The 17,070-nt window shown below is 37.5% G+C and overlaps 1 protein-coding gene across 3 annotated transcripts; it reads left to right on the top strand.

The window, feature by feature from the left end:
• Window positions 1-1,275: 1,275 nt before the first annotated feature.
• Window positions 1,276-17,002, top strand: nr1h4 (nuclear receptor subfamily 1, group H, member 4). Of its 3 annotated transcripts, none has more exons than XM_008411461.2 (11): window positions 1,276-1,794; window positions 3,749-3,794; window positions 3,910-4,073; window positions 7,800-8,177; window positions 11,525-11,665; window positions 12,371-12,513; window positions 12,588-12,686; window positions 12,774-12,873; window positions 13,283-13,429; window positions 15,980-16,093; window positions 16,213-17,002. In XM_008411461.2, exons 3-11 carry the CDS (start codon window positions 3,977-3,979, stop codon window positions 16,449-16,451), a joined length of 1,458 nt encoding a protein of 485 aa, XP_008409683.1. In that variant the 5' UTR covers window positions 1,276-1,794; window positions 3,749-3,794; window positions 3,910-3,976; the 3' UTR covers window positions 16,452-17,002. The 3 variants fall into 3 exon arrangements, with proteins under 3 accessions (XP_008409683.1, XP_008409681.1, XP_008409684.1); XM_008411459.2 differs by having other exon boundaries at window positions 3,706-3,794; XM_008411462.3 differs by lacking the exons at window positions 1,276-1,794; window positions 3,749-3,794; window positions 3,910-4,073 and adding an exon at window positions 4,966-6,220.
• The last annotated feature ends 68 nt before the right edge of the window (window positions 17,003-17,070 follow it).

Below are 17,070 nucleotides of genomic sequence, written 5' to 3'. Positions count from 1 at the left end.
AAAAACAGAAGAAAAAGTGAAGGCTGAAATGGGATGAAACTCTGCAACATTGCAAAAAAAAAAAAAAAATACAATAAGTCCACCAAGGATTAAAAAAGGGAAAGTCCTGCGGAGAGTTAAAGATCAGATCCTAAAATCTGTGGGATCTTGTGTGAGGCGTTGAATCAATCTGAGAGAAACTGAAACATCTTACAGCTAAAAGCAAAGAGTGGAGTAAAAATACTTCAGACTGAAGTCTGAGGTAAGCATCTTACTAAAGTTATTTTGGACAAAAAAAGGAAATTTTGGCTATTAGTCAGTTGTTCCTCAGTTTTAAAAACACAATTTTGATTTCGTAAAAAACAAAGTTTTTTTTTTGTTTGTTTTTACTGATAATTATCCACTTTCTTCTCCAGAGAGGAACAAATTAGTAGACACCAAATTGTGAACATTTTCTAATAAAGATTTGATAATTTAACTGGCATGAAGTTTGGATCTAATGATAAACAGTTGGATGTGATAAATCTCTGAACAGAAGCAAATGTTAAAATCAAATAGAACAACTCATGACTGGTGTTTCTTTAAATTATCAAGACGTGCTCGTAATAATGATTGTTTATGTAAAGATGGCAGCATTTTTTTAAAACACATCTGTTTCCAGTCACACTATAAACATCCTCAGTGTTATCTATCCTTGTGCGCCTGCTTCATAATTACTAGACACATTCTTGATTTCTACTTTTAGCTTCTTCTGTTCAAGACATTTCAGCCTGTAAAACTCTTTAAATAAGGTTTGTGTGATTTGGCTTTGGAAAATCTGATGATTACACCCTTTCACTCTGTGATAAGAAATTTCAAGGTTATGGACTTTGTTGCCTGTTGTCCTTGTAGTGCTGCTGCGTTGTACTTTCCAGTAACAACAATGCACTCAGCGTGGGATCAGAGAGAAAACCAGTCAAAGGGAGAAAAAGCAACTAAAATCTGAAGGTTTCCTCAAACTCAACTGTTTAAACGTGAATTAAACATGGGTTTGTTTGCGTTGTGTTATTTCATTCCTTGCATGCTCTTAAATGCAGAGCAGATAGTCCACAAACAGCAGCCAATGGCAAAGGTTCTGTTTATTTCAGGGAGACCGTCTGTTGACTCAGAAGGGCCTCTTCAGATGGAGCAACAGCCCATCAATGATTAAGCCGTCCCGTTTTAGGAAAAAAATAAGAATTAAAAGTCAAAAATGAATTTATTTACAGGTTTATTTCTTATTAAAATGTAAAAAGAGAGGGAAAAAAGGGGCAGAGATCCATGATTCCTGACAGTGTCAACCGCCCCCCCAAAAAATCCCAAACCAATCGATTGACTGATGAAACGGCTTGGGTCAGTTCAAGGACGCACTCAGCTTCGGAGATTTTCCATGACAAGAGCAATTTTAAAAACCCCAAATATAAATGAAAAGACAAAAAAACAACAGGAATATCCCCTTTTGTTTCATTTTGTTAAAAATATTCCAATCTGCACATCCTAGTGATCACAGCAGTAGTTTGAGTCGTGCTAATGATGTGTATGATGTTTGTGTGAGAGTGGGAATTCATGAGGAGGCCTGTTCTGATAAAAAGCACTGGGGGAGTGGGATGACATGGACAGGAGCGGACAGTTTAATTAATAACCACCACCCGTTTCTCTCTCTCTCTCTGACCTCAACTGGTCGCACATCTTCTCACTGGAGTCGGACACATGCGACTTAACATTTGAATATTGATGGAGCTGTAAGCGCACGCAAAGACGGAAGGAAAGTTTTCCACATCAGTTGGGCAGGAGAAGGTAAGAACTGTCAGACGAAGGACGAGTGAAGGGTTTGGAGTGTGTGTACTGTCGTGGAAAGGAGACAAGACTGTACAACTGTACCGACAGTCACAGGAAAGACTAAATACAACCTATAATTCACCAGTTTTTGGAACCAACTTTATCACCTCAATAACTTTAGGTTGTTTTTTGAGACGTTACACATTTCTGACATCGCGAAGAGATTTGCTTCTCTTTTGTTTGCAACATTAAGTTTCTTATCGTAGGCAATAATTACTATATAGACTGGATTGAAGTCGCTGCACATCATTATAGTTTGAGATCTGGGCTTTGGATAGACCATCGCAACACATTGTTATCTTTTCTTAAACCATTGGCTTGTGGATTTTCAGCAATGTTTGAGATTGTTGTATTTAAACCACTTTGAGACAAACTCTAGATTTTGGAAAGAAAGACATCAAACTTACATCAGATAAATTTTCACCTTCACTTAATGAGTGCAAGCTGCCAGGTCCGGTAGCTGCTAAACAAGCCCAAATCACCACTCCTCCACCACCATGCTTGACAATAGGTTTAAGATTTTTGTTGCTCTTCTGGAACGGCTTCTGATCACTAAGGAGGACGTTGACAGATGTAGCTATATGGTTTGAAATAAATAACTCAAGACTAAAAATTATTAATGATTTTTAAAATGAGATACTGATCAGAACCAGATTTCAGAGATTAATAGTTGATTTGTTCATTTGGAAGTTTTACGTATACAATACAAAAAAATAAAACAACTGCAATATTATGTAAAACTATTGTAGTTCATTAAAAAGAGATACAATCGTAGAAAATGTAATTTTAATTTGAAACCATATTGTGATAATTAGCAAAACATTAAGTCCAGAAAGAAATATAATTTATAATTTTTTTGTCCAAATCGCCCTGCTCTATTTTCAAGTAAAACAAACTCTGAACTTAGAAAGTATAGCTCAAGGAAGTAATGCTATGTAAGTAAATGTGTGGACTAGATAATGTGAAATGAAGAAAGTATAACCAGCTGGTAAACGGATATAAATGTGAGTTCTGATCATTGTAGTCTTTGAAACATAATTTGTCCCAATTTTGTTAATTTTTTTAGTATTACATTTGTACAGATTTTTCTTTCTTTTCTTCTTCGTTTAAAACAAACAAAGTCTGAAAGAAAAATGAAAACATCTCTGTCAGTGATTGAAAACAAGTGTAGGTGTAATGAGCTTCTGCCTGGACTTTTCAGTAAATAACGACCGCAAAGCAATAATTTCTGCTTGTTTGCTTTTTTTGCACAAAAACAAAAAAATGAAATATCATGCACTGTACCATAAATTATTAAGCTTAAGCATCTCTTCTTTGGTCATCTGTCCATTCTGATGCAACTTTGCTAGTAAAGGTGATGCTTTAGATACAGTCATCGTTCTCCTGACAACTAAAACAAGCTGTTCTTGTTCAATCACTTCTTAATTGTTCGGTTATTCTAAGTGATACAGAGTCTGACGATGCAAGTATGCAGCATTTCTTATTTTTCGAAAGGCATTGGCATGGTATTCTTCTGCTTAAATCTTATCGGTGTAGTACTGATTTTTCCCATGACTACATTAACCGTGGCTGCACGTTTAGTCTTCATGTGGGATGGAGGTTATTGAATCCAGGTGGGCTGCTTTTTCATCTCGAGGGAAATTACATTGACTTAATTAAAACAATGTGGCAGAGCTGTCGATAATGTCCAAAGTGACCATTTTGTGGCTTTGCATGAAGAATAAATTGAAGAACTTCTTAATTCTCTTCCAATGCTTCTCAGTTTCATTTAATTTATGCAAAGCTTTAAAATGAATCACAAAAACAGTTTGCGAAATAAGAGAAAAAACAGAAATAATTGTCTTGTTTGCATGATTTGCTCTTCTCAAGGCTTTGTAGTGACCTGACCTTCCTCCTTGTTCCTCCTGTTCAGAGCTGCTAAACATCTCGTCCCTAAACATCTCATCCTGACCTGTCAGGTGTGTTGATGATTTATTACACTGTAAAAATGGCCGGGATCCAAATGGTTCACTGAATGTTTGCTTAGAAAGGCTTCAGCAAAGTGCTAAAATAACATTTTAAATCTTTGTGCAGGAGCAAACGGAGACATATTGCAACCCTTGTCTGGGATTTTGAAGTCGACCACAGAAAACCTTCCTGAATGAATGAGTGGGACGGCCCCGAGATCAATATGGTGGGACCGCTGCAAATCCCATCCAGTGATGAGTTCTCCATCTCTGAGAGCACACACTTCTTTGGTAAGTGTAGATAGCAAGAACCACACACATTTAAAAAAAATAAAAAATCTCACACAGTAGAAAACTCAAAGTCAATTTTAATGTCAAAAAAAGGAAAGTGGAAGTGACAGCAGGGTGAGAGTTTGGTATGATGCAAGAACAAGGGTAGGTGTGCTCACACTTACTGTCATGAAACAGAAAATCTGCTGCAACAAAGACTAATGTCAAGAAGAAAATTCTCTGACAGCGGCTCTCAAATAAATGTTAACACATCTTTGTTAACCCTTTCATGCATAGTGGTCACAACGGTGGACAGCTATCTAAAAGCCATTTTCTTCAAATCAAATCAAATTTTATTTGTATAGCACATTTCAGCAGCAAGGCATTTCAAAGTGCTTTACATCATTAAACACAAAAACACAGAATCATGCAACATTGAATAAACAATCAAAAACATTATATTTCCCGCTAAGTCGAAGTTCTGCCCTTCAAATCGGCATAAAAAATAAAAAGAAGAAACAGCGGTGGGGGGGGACTCCTTTTCTTGTGCCTCTTGTGGATTTTTATGTTATAAATGCACACAGACCACTGAAGTGGACACTAATGCATCATAAAATACACTAACAGCTACTGGCCATCAGCTGCAAATGTTAGAAATTATTTTTGTTAAATCCAATATGGCCGACAGACCAAAAAGCATACTAACCGACCCGGTCCCTCCTTCGACTGTAGACGACACTTGCAGGTAAAAAAAATATTGTGACATCAGATAACCCCTAAAGAACAATACTACTGATGCATTTTTCAAATAACAACTTTGCATTTGGAGAAAATTACAATTGATCACCTAAAAAATTAAAAAATTTACAAAAATCTTTTCCTACCTATTTTTTATGCCTTAAAAAATTGGAAAAAAATCCTGACACAAAGGATCATAATTAATGGCTGAAAGGGTTAAAATACCAGGGTTTGATGATGAGAAAATATTGATAATATTAGGCCAGTCTACCTGATTTCCCCACATTTGAAGAATGATGGGTTTATTGGCGACTGAACGCTGAAAGTAAATCAAAAGTTCTTTCAACAAGGTTTTAGCTTAAGGGTGTGCAAATTCATGCAGCCATGTTATTCCACCTTTTGCCTTTATTTCTTCTCCTCCTAATAGATTTACTTGATTTGAAAGAAACAGGCAACGAAATTCCATGTACGATGTTGGTGTTTTCTTATCTTAACAATAACACTAAGTTGAAAACTTGAATAAATCTCAACTTTAAAATTCTACACATATTTACCAACAACGCACCTATTTATTTCAGTCCATATTGTTAAATTGTTTAAGGCTAAGCTAATGGATACGAATAGTGCAACCATTACCTCCTGATCCGAAGATATTTAGCTCAGGTCATGTCCATAAACAAATCAAAACCATCCCAGCTTAAATTCCTCTGAGACAATCAGAAAGTTTATTCGTGGTATCAGTTGTAGGCAAATCTAAGTATTATCTACACAACTGTGAACAGAGGGTAGTTTTTATTCCAGGAAAAGCCGCGTTACACAAACTCCTGAGCACACCCTTTACACAATAAACCATCAGAGCGCGTTAAGTCTAAAACCTAAAGGCGCTGAAGGGCGGTCCTGCCTACAGCAATTACAGTATATGACTTTATGTACAAGGACGGGTCAGTAAGAAGAAATGAACAATCCTCCCATCTTCTTTTGTTCTTATTTAGTCAAATTCAGCAGATCTGACAAATAGCTTTTCACACGACACAGCAACAAGGAAAATATTTTGTGATCCTTCACCTGTCCAAATGTATAAATGACCCTGCAGATCTCTAGCCATCATACAGTAGCAGTCAGTTTGTACCCAAACTCCTGAATCAACCAGCTACCTGTAATGATGTAAAGGCATCTTAACTCCGTGGTTAATGAGTAGCTCCAGCAACCTTTGCTCCCCTTCAGCATTTCTCAACCAGGCAGCAAGATGTTTTCACACCTTTAGGAAGTTGTCAGATCGACAAGCATGAGTAGGATATGATTTTTCTGTTAAAACTCAAGAAAAAGGCCGAACTACAAACCAGCACTGGGGAGGTGGGAGAGTAGAGACTCAGAATAGTCTGCATCTGGTCACATGGAGACGGCGATGGTCCAAACCCAGACATCCATAGGTTTGTGATTCTTCCTTCTCAACAAATATCATGTGAGGAAATGTCTTTGTTTTGCTGATTTTCTGAAGCTGTTTCTCTGTGTTGAATAGGTTTTCCTGCATGTTAACTCGTTATGAATTAATATCCTTATGAGCAAATTAGTGTCAACTTGTTTGGTGTAATGTTACTGTTATTGCTTGTCTGAAAGACACAGTGTACTGGGAGCGGGTTGTTAATCATTTATGGCTTTATGGTATTTTGTGTGTCGCCTGGACAGCAAGTCTGACGGTTTTCACTGGAAAGAGGTTCTTCAGGTCGTGACATCGTCAGCTGCAATTACACTGTAGTTATAGTGTACTACTTAAGCTGTTAGTTTTAGCATTCCCTGTTTCATTGTCAGAATAGTTTGGATTACTCTGAGTTGCATAATTTTTCTGCTTAAAAAGTTGATTTTTGTTATTTAACTCTAGCTTTTGAGGACCCCGTGTTTTGTCATCTAATTGTTATGCACAAATCCCCTTGGTCATCATTATCTCCCTCAGATAAGGATTTATCAGATACTCATGTTTTATTACCGTCTGTCTGAAGTAGTTTTGTTTTCGTACATTTGGTTGTATGTTTTTATCACAGAGAATTATCGTCTAAATTGACTACAAGCTGTTCATTGTTTATGTCCCAGCATTCGACTTCCATTGACACTTAGACTCCACATTTATATTCAATGTTATGGTTTCTATCATTAAAGCTGCTGTAAAAATTGATCTCTATAACTGGCTCAAGGATCATATTTGATTCATGCACTGATGATTTACCATCTGAAACTCCTCATAGTCACGTGGAACACTTTACTCTCTTTTGGCTGTTTTGGTTTTATACTTTTTGATTTAGTAGCATAATTTTTTTAACCACTGTAGGACACTTTTTCCTCTACAAATTAGATTTTGATAAGCAGTATTAGTTGTATGCTTCTCTGAATCATAAATCCAACAAGAATAATTTATGAATTTATGAAGAAACAATGCCTGTAGGGCTTGACACAAGTGCAAAAGCAGCCCAGCTGGGAAAGAGTTGGTCTGTAAGCTGGGAAAAAAGATATTTTAAAAACCTGTTTTTGACATTCAGACCATCAACTGTCTTTTTCACATTGACCAAAAAAGAAAAAAAATGCCTCTAAGCCCAGAATGAAATGTCAGGGTGTTTTTTTGTTGTTGTTTTTTCATTTTGTAGTATAATGGTAAATGATAAATTATGCTGAAATAAAAGCATGTATAATAATTAACTAAAACACATCGATATTAATGAATGATTTAACTTGTTGCCAGCTTTTGTCAGAATTGAAAAATGTTGGTAGTTTGATCTCAGAATTCATGTGTCGCAATATTTTGTGGGAAAAAAATTTGTACATTTCCCATGATGCGCTAATCATGAGGTCTATTTGTGCAATGTGTTAAAATAAAGCGGGTCATATCCATAATAAGAATGACCACCTGAAGATGTTGATGCAAAACCGAGCAGAGTGATTAATTTATTGTTGTTCTGGACCACAACATGTAATCGCCACTGAGCGTTTCTCTAAAACCTCTCTTCTTTTATTCACCAGACATACTGGCAGATCAAGGCAGTCCTCTTCTGCAGGACCCTGACATCTTACCATTCACCACTTACCCCAGTATGCATTATCCACCCTTGGAGCCAAACATGTCCGCCACTCCGTACTACTCCTCTCAGAACTATTACCCTCCATTCAGTGGAGACGAGTGGTACTCACACATGGGCTTATACGAACTGAGGAAAGGACCCCTGGAGGGCAGCTATGGGACTGAAATCGACGAGGCCTCTTCTGTTGTGCCGGCTGTTTGCAAGAGGAACCGGCACCTGAACCAACCTGGAAGGATCAAGGGGGAGGAACTGTGTGTGGTCTGCGGAGACAAGGCCTCTGGATACCACTACAATGCTCTCACCTGTGAAGGATGTAAAGGTGTGTGGAGTTCCCACAGGAGATACAGCACTGTGGGAAAGTCTTGTGTTATCCTTTATCTCTGTGTAGTGTAACTGGAGGTTCTCGTTTTGTTTTAACGGCTGAGGCAGAAAGATGTTTGAACATTATTCTTTGAATTATTTAAGACTGGCTGAAGAGGGTCAGTGAACAACAAATTTATAGTCTTGCCACAGATTCTCAGTTGGGTTTAGAGCTGAACTTTAACCTTTCTAAGATATGAATATGGCAATACGTTTTCCCCCAAGTACCATAAAATACTATTTTATTAAGAGTATAAAATTCACATAGATCTCAACTGCATTAGTATCTCCAGAGTAATGGCTGTCTCCATGGCAAATTACCAGATGCCAGATTCGCAGAGTCCTTGGATTGAAGTTGCCCTGTCCACCTGAGCTCTGAATCTGTACAGCTCCTCCAGAGCTAACTTGAGCCTCTTGGCTGCTTGTCTTATTCATGTTCTACTGGTCCAGCCTGTCAGATGAGGTGAGGTAGATCATATTTCTACCTCACCATTTCAGTTTCTGAACCCGAGCTCTGTGAGATTTACAAAGATTTCTGGAAATCTCTTTATAACCTAACACTGCTTTTAGACTTCTCTACAACTTTAGATTTCTCTGCTGTGTTTCCTGGCCTTTGTGATGCTGTTTGTTCTCTAACAAACCTCTGAGATCATCACAGAGAAAATTTTATCTGTAAAAACATTGAAACACTAAGATAATTTCCCACCCGTTTTTTCAGTGATTTGCCACTTTGTGTTTTTCTATCGCCTAAAATCCAAATTAAAATTTTTATATTTTGTGATTTTAAATGTTGAATAACTTCAAAATGATAATCCTGGCAAGGCTCTGTATTACCATGTGAAGTTTGTTTAAAACTCAGTTGCATGCAGCTGTAATATAACATTTTATCTAAAAGCTCGACGACATTTTCCCTACATTGGAAATGTCCGTTCTTTGTATCTTTAGACCTTTAGAGCCTATTCATGACAGCAGTGTTTATTTCTACAGTCCAAACATCTGGCTAAGAATCATATGTGTGCATGAGACAACCGTCGCCAGTATTACACAATATTTAGAAATCTGTGATTAAATGTCCCACCTGAAAGGACTTTTCCTTTCTCCAAAGAAAATCGGTTTAGCTTTATAAAAATGCTGCACCCATTTCCTCAGGTGACTGCTTTTCAAGATTTTGAAACAGCAGTTTAAAAGTGCTTGTATAACAAGCACTAAATGCTGTTGAGTGAATGTTTAATTACCTGCCAAGGACAGGAAATAAATCCATTCAGCCTACGACATTGGTCAGGTTTTGGCCGACTGATGCTGACTTTATGAGGATAAAACAACTAAATGACTGTACGGAACAGTGGGAGTGAGCACTTTACGAGTTTTCCCTCAGTTTACAAATTATTAACTGGGTGAAAGCGACCTTCAGCGGCCTCTCCCTGTGTTTTTATTGCATTGTGAATTCAGTGGGATTCCTGTCGAACGGCAGGCTGAAGGGATATGAGTGTAATTCCACACGGCCGTCCTGGACAATGCCAGGCGTGTGCTAGCTGACCTGTGCTGCCGTTTCACCGAGAATAGATTCAAGTCTTCTCGGTAATGGTGCCCCGATTGGATTCCTTCTCACCTTTCTCCTACACAATGCACGAGCAACCTGAGCTTGGTCTCATCACTGCGTGTCATTGTGCTTAATGACGTCAGAATGTCTGGTCACTGTCCTGAAGTAAATGAGTCAAAGTGTTAGTTTGTGTTGCTATATTTGATGGGTCTAACTACTGTTAGAACAAGTGCTTTATTAAGGTCAGAGGTGAGGACGAGTTCAGACTGAAGAGTTGCTAAAAAAAAAACAACAATGTGTGTGCATTTTCACCTGAATAGGCATTCATCATTAGGAAACTGCTGGTCCATTTAAATGTAGTTATAATGATCAGATAATTAACATATTTCACACAACAGCAGGTAGAGAAAACAGGGTTGTGTTCCACTTCCACATCGGTGCAAGCTGGTTTTTGGATCAAATGTGTGCAAAACAAAAACTTAATCTCAAACGAATGCAGCCACTTTGTAGAAATTAAAAATATTTCTTACCATTTTGTTCATTCAGATTTTGTCAGAAATATATTGAATCATGAAACTATGAAGAGCAGGACCCAAAATGCAGGTGCAGGGTTTCCACCAGTGTATTACAAGACTGACGGGCCACCAGGCTTTACTTGTGCCCCCGCCAGGCTTAGCATTGCTTATTTATTTATGTTTTATTGGGTGTTTTTTTATGTTTGCATTTTGATATTAATCTTCCAGTAACACATAATTATCAAGGGATATTTTCAAATTTCTTGTCTACTTTAAGCATGTTTTAAGTCAAAAACACCACACGCTTCTGAGCACCCAACCACCGGGCTTAGCAAGTTTTCTGGTGGAAACCTTGAGGTGAAAATGAACTATTACTCAAAAAAGGGAAATTCAAAATCTTTCAAAAATAAAAGTCCAGGGGGAATCCAAAATAATAAATTACAAAAGAAACACGAGGAAAGAGACTGGTAAAGAGGAGGATTGGAGCAATTGAGATATTCAAGCTGGAGAGTTAATTTCTGAACAAGGATAAGTGGTTGATTAGAAACTGGATGCAGCTGTGAGGGAAGGGAAGAAAATGGGAGAAATGACTGAATATGCAGCTAAGTATATATAAACAATACTAAAGGACAGAGCAAAAGCACAATATATCTTAAAATTAAGAAATAAGCTGAATATAAAACTCAAACACTAAAATAAAGCAAAATAGAAAGCCAAAGATTATGACACATTGGCTGTCAGACGTTGTGCAGTGTCTACAAAATCTGCAGAATTAGAACAAAAGAAATGCTGAATTATGTTTTTTTAATTGACTGTGACTGTAATTACTTAATTTTGAAAAGCAAAGATAGACAGTGTGCAGGAGTGTAACTAAAAGAGTTACTTGATCCACAACAAATGTTTTATTCAGCATTGTTCATACACTTCAAAAATTAACACATGGCCCTTAAAATAATGAGGTGATAGCAATCAGACTGCTGACTTGTAATAACTGCTCTAATAAATAAATGTAAATATGATTATATCCCCAATGAAGAATAATAATAATAATAATAATAATAATAATAATAATAATAATAATAATAATAATAATAATAATAATAATAATAATAATAATAATAAAAAATAAAAACTATTGCAATTTTTTTTTGCAAATATAAAAAACAACACCCAGGAAACGGTGGATAGTCAAACTCAGATCAATGCAAGGCATCATGTGATGTTTTATCGTCCTCCTCTGCTTATGTTCAGGCTTCTTCAGACGAAGCATAACAAAGAACGCCGTGTACAAGTGCAAGAGTGGCGGCAACTGTGAGATGGACATGTACATGCGCAGGAAATGCCAGGAGTGCAGACTGAGAAAATGCAAGGAGATGGGCATGCTGGCTGAGTGTGAGTATGGCTGCAGGCCTGGAGAGGCGACAGGTGGACTTTTTAATTTAAATCATCAGAGAACAAATATGATACTGGAAAAGGTGAATCCTCATTCTTTATTCTGACATGACCTACTTAATTATCCTGGGATATAATGTGTCGTTTATGACATATGACACAGCTTTTGTTTGGTTTTCTGGAATGAAAGCAGTCAAGCAAAAAGTTCTCCCTAGAAACGATTGTTAATCAGCATGTGGGCACTGAAAGAGTTGCTTTAGCTTTCTCCCGGTAATGTTAGTTTTAGAAACCAGTTGTGAGTTCTGTTAATAGTTGGCAGTACAAAAGCACTGAAGGATAAACTGGACTCCTGTTGCTCATAAATACTTCAGTGCAGCTGTGATCAATATTGCAGCATGGAAGGCCTTCATGATACTATCTGTCCCTGTGGTAAGAGCTTAACTAATTAGGCAGGGAAAAAATGAAGAAGTGAATTTTTTTCTCTCTCATTACTGAACTCTTTAAAATTCCCTTTCCATATCTGAGCGTGTAAAAAGAGTATGTGCTCACTATATAATAACTGGGATCTTGAATGAATTCATGGGTTTTGATAGATATTAGTAAGGGATCTTTAAGTGATTTTGTTTAGTGTTTTTTTAAGCTGCTCTGGATACAAATCTGTGAGGTATTTAACTCAGAAAGTGAAGCCTTCATTGATGCCTACAGGCCTGCTGACAGAGATCCAGTGTAAATCCAAAAGGCTTCGCAAGAACACCAAGACCTCCCCGGGGCGGTCAACAGGAGACGAGACAGAGGGGGCGGACAGTGCGGACAACAAGCAGGTCACCTCAACCACCAAGCTGTCAAAGGTAAACACACATCTTATCGAGTACTGGAGAAATGTAGACGAGGCAAAATAAAGTGTTTTTGTTTTCAAATTTAGGAAAAGGTGGCAATTACTAAAGAGCAAGACGCACTCATGAAGCTCATCGTGGAAGCTTACAACAAACATCAAATCCCCCAGGATGTTACCAAAAAGCTGGTATTTGTTCAGCCTAATGTTGAATTATTCACAGTATGAGGAATAACTGTGAATAAACAATCAGTTTATTCTTGCTTTTCCTTCCAGCTACAAGAACAGTACAGCACAGAGGAGAACTTTCTCCTCTTGACCGAAATCGCAACAAGTCAAGTTCAGGTGTTGGTGGAGTTTACAAAGAATATTCCAGGTAAATCTGAGAATTTTGGCGAAACACAAAAAGCTTTTGTTTTAGAAATTGTTTTGTATTCCAGCCTTATAGTTACTTAATTAGTTTCTTTGGATCTGGACGAGTTGCATTTTGGGATCCTTTTATACCTACTTCATGTTGCCAAGCTGGTCCTTTGTAGGTGATCTCTTGACTCTACAGATCTAACTAGTAACTAGGCTTAAGTATGCCTTATGAAATTTAACTCAGCTGTCCAAATGCTGGGCTTAATCTAATTTATTCATGACTTAATTAGGAGAGGGCATTTACTTTTTCATTATTGGGTGAGGATAGTTTTGTATCTAGTGTAAACGTGCTGAAATGTTTAATACTAACAAAACAGCAAAACCAGATGAAATCAGTAAGGGGCCAAATACTTTGTCTTCGTTAGGGTTTCTGTCTCTGGATCATGAGGATCAGATCGCTCTGCTGAAGGGTTCGGCTGTGGAGGCCATGTTCCTGCGTTCAGCTCAAGTTTTCAGCAGGAAGATGCCAAAAGGACATACTGAGGTTTTAGAAGAGAGGATACGGAAAAGTGGTGAGTTTACTCACTATACACAGCGTTGGTAAAGTCAGATTTTATCTGGAGAAATAACTAAAACCTTCTTGATGCAACAAAGAGGAGTTTCCAACTCGACCATGAAAAATCTTTGAAAGCACTGAATTTAAATGAAGCATTCTCCTGATCCTGGTAAATTTTGAAAATTTCAATTCAGTTCTAGAGAAAAAATACATCAGCTTCTATGTTGAAATTAAAATTAAATGGATCAAAACAATTATAGCTGATTAGTTCTGTTTTCCCACTGATTATTCAGTTCTAGTCGGAAAATTTCAGCTTCTCATTACGAGCTTTAACATCATAATTATTTTTACATTTATTTTATTTGAATCATAAACATTTCGGCTTTCGTTCATTTGAATCACATCAACTGGGTGCAAATTTGAATTTCACATGAAAAATATACATACAAAATATTAATCTTGCCCAATACCACAAAAATGGAAAATTGTTTGGCATATGCAATTATTCAACCCTTTTGAAAACAATGCTGAAGTAAAGAATTACTTTGACATTACTATGATATTCATGCTCATGATGGGAATATGTAATGTTCAGGCCAAAATGTACATCAAAGATTATCTATGATTACAGAGTCAATAAAGCCATTTAACTGGTTGGTAACTAGACAATAAACATATTAGAGAGTCGAAGAAAATTATTGTGTCAAATAATTATGCTAATTATAAAGTTATTTGCAGATGATTTGTACAGTTGAACAAGCAATTTTTTAAATTTAAGCTTTAAAACATGTTCACTCAGATAAAAAGGTTGTTTCTGGAAACAAACAGAAGTCAGAAAGATAATAAACCTAAAAGATGTTTCAGCCGTGACTAAAAATACAATCAGGCATTGATTATTTATACCCTTTGTGCCCTTTAGCAATGAACAAGTCTTTGAGGTCAGCAGGCCTCCTTACCATCTACAGATTTAAATTCTGGCTAGGCAACTCTAAAACTTTAATATTACTTCCAGTTAGAAGGGAAATGTTAAACGACTACCTTCAGCCTAAATCTGCCAGGTTATGAATTATTGTAGGCCTAAATAAAACGTCTGTAAATGAGAAATGAGTGGGAATCTTGATGGCAGTAACTTTTGCTGGATGTCAACCATCCCTCCGTCTTTTGGTCTATCTGGTTGAGTCTGGCCAAATCTGGTCGGATCCTCGTTTAATATTTGATCTGCGTGATGCAGCGGAGAGATGTGCACTGACCTACTGATCCCGGGCTGGGTGTCGGTTGCACACGTACCCTGTGTGGGTTCGATTTCACTCCGTTCAGGTGTGCCTGCGTTGCTCCAGGTGAAGATCAGCAAACCCGACCTCTTTTGAGCCAACAGGTTTAGGTTATTAAAACGCACATACTGCCTCTCTGCTTACATAAATATCCCCTGGGCTGAATTGTTTACTGACCTGCTGCTTTTAAGAATCATTGATATGTATGTGAGGTGTCATCATGTCAACCAGGCTGGACAGTTAGACAGCAGTGATGATGGCACATGTGTGTGTGTTTGTGTGTGTCAGTGAGTCCCTGAGCGCTGCTCCTGGGTGAATGGTGAGGATAAGAGATAGTCACACTAAAGGCCAGTCGGGGAGAAAAAGGCAGCAAAGCTGTCTGAAGAGAGCATTGTTTCTTATCACGACATCAAAAGTGCCATTGTGCACTTCTTTCCCTCCGAGGCCCCCTGGCATTTCTGAAAGCTCCATGATGATGATGAGAACGATGATGATGATAATGATGTCTCCGGGTGGACAGATGCCCCCGGCTAGATCGACGAGCCTCTACAGCTCCCAAACGTTAAGCAGCAACCTGACTGAAGGACTTTGCACACTTTTAAATTTTTTTTGTCACAATTAAATATTGTGTCATTAACAAGTGTTAATATTGGACAAAGATACAGAAGACAAAGCGTTTTTCTAAAGTTTTTCTATAGTTTTTCTTTTGTTTGTTAAGATAAAGCGTGATCCAAGTTGGTTAAATCTGAGTCCAAACTTTGACTAGGCCTTTGAAAACACTTAGCTTTATTTTTCGCTGTGTTTCTGAGCCTGTCAGGATCATTATTCTCCTCTGTCACCTAACTATTCTTGAGTTTAAGGCCATGAACTGTTGGCTCAGAAGAATTTTTTTGTGTCAGAAACTGAGTTTGCTTTAAAAACCAATGAAAATTCTGACGCTGATGTATTTTTAGAGTTTACTGCCCAAAAAAAGTATATTTAATACTACAGTCAGCTTGTTTAAATTTGTTGTGATTTAACGATTTCAAATTAAATGCTATTCAAAATTAGGTGATATTTTACAACAGCAAAAAAGAAGTAAGCGTTCAATTTACTTAATCAGAATTATGGCATTTGAGTGTTTTTAGAGATCTTTTTAAAAAATTATTTTAACATGTTTTAGCTCACAAAATAAAAGCTGGTCCTGGTTCCTCGTCACACCTCTAAAGCATGTGAATCTTAAAATCAAAACCTTCACTTGCACTTAGCAACCTTTTAAGTAAAACGTATAATAAAAACCAAATTTGTTTCTGCAGGTATATCAGAAGAATTCATCACGCCCTTGTTCAATTTTTACAAAAGTGTTGGTGAGCTGCACATGGTGCAGGAGGAACAGGCTCTCCTCACCGCGATAACCATCCTGACACCAGGTGAGCCATCTTTTGCCTTCATTCAGTGCTCTTCATGGCGACTATTGTTCTACGTGTTTCCATACCCATACTCCTTCAAAGCTTACAGTATAATTAGAGTGCATTGTATTCCTCCCTAGACCGGCCTTATGTGAAGGACCAGCAGGCTGTGGAGCGACTGCAGGAGCCGATGGTGGAGCTGCTGAAGAAGCTGTGCGTTCTGCAGCATCCGCAGGAGCCGCAGTACTTTGCTCGCCTCCTGGGCCGCTTGACGGAGCTGAGGACGCTCAACCACTATCACGCAGAGATGCTCACATCATGGAGAGTGAACGACCACAAATTCACCCCGCTGCTCTGTGAGATCTGGGATGTGCAGTGACGCACGGTGAGCAGTGAAGGAGCCCGGGAAGAAGAGATGGACATTCCAGCTAAAAGGCTCCAGGAGTGGAACCGAGTTCATGATGGCAGACAAACAACCAGTCTGCTTTGGTTCTGCCTGAGTTTATAGATAGGTAATATTAGTGTATTATAGCAGCTTTTTCCATGTTCAAGTTTTATCATCAATATTTGGCTTAAAAAGCTGAAATTTAAAATGGATGAGTCAAAGAAGTACAAACACTGGAATTTTGTACAAAGCCAAGAAGGTGGTTGTAAGAGATTTAGATTAGTGTTTTACAATGGCCTTGTTTCTATTTTGTGCACAGAAATGTATGTTTTATGTGTTTTCCTTGATAATTGACATTTTCAGGGAAGCATTTTCATACAACAGAGGATACATTAATTACAGCAAATATAGAAAAATGTACCACATTTCTTCTAGCGAGTGTGAAAGTGTCTAAATGTTATTGGGTGGCTGAAAAAAATGTTATCAAATATTATTCAAATGCCAAATTATTTATTTCTTTTATGAAATAAATTCATTATTTAATCTCACAAAGCATATTCTTTCTTATTTATGACTGCAGTTAGCCTTCTAACATCAGGAACACTTATTAAAA

The sequence above is a fragment of the Poecilia reticulata genome, chromosome 6 (genome assembly GCF_904066995.2).
Source record: "Poecilia reticulata chromosome 6, P_reticulata-male-v2, whole genome shotgun sequence".
Classification (NCBI taxonomy): domain Eukaryota; kingdom Metazoa; phylum Chordata; class Actinopteri; order Cyprinodontiformes; family Poeciliidae; genus Poecilia; species Poecilia reticulata.
Note: the sequence above shows the minus strand (reverse complement) of the source record. Positions and strands in the feature narration are given on the sequence as shown.

What these genes read in the sequence shown, in the direction of transcription:
- nr1h4 (XM_008411461.2), top strand. Translation starts at nt 3,977, where the DNA reads ATGAATGAGTGGGACGGCCCCGAGATCAATATGGTGGGACCGCTGCAA. An exon ending in AGGATGTTACCAAAAAGCTG is followed by an intron (nt 12,687 to 12,773) that starts GTATTTGTTCAG and finishes TTTTCCTTCCAG; the next exon opens with CTACAAGAACAGTACAGCAC. An exon ending in GATAACCATCCTGACACCAG is followed by an intron (nt 16,094 to 16,212) that starts GTGAGCCATCTT and finishes ATTCCTCCCTAG; the next exon opens with ACCGGCCTTATGTGAAGGAC.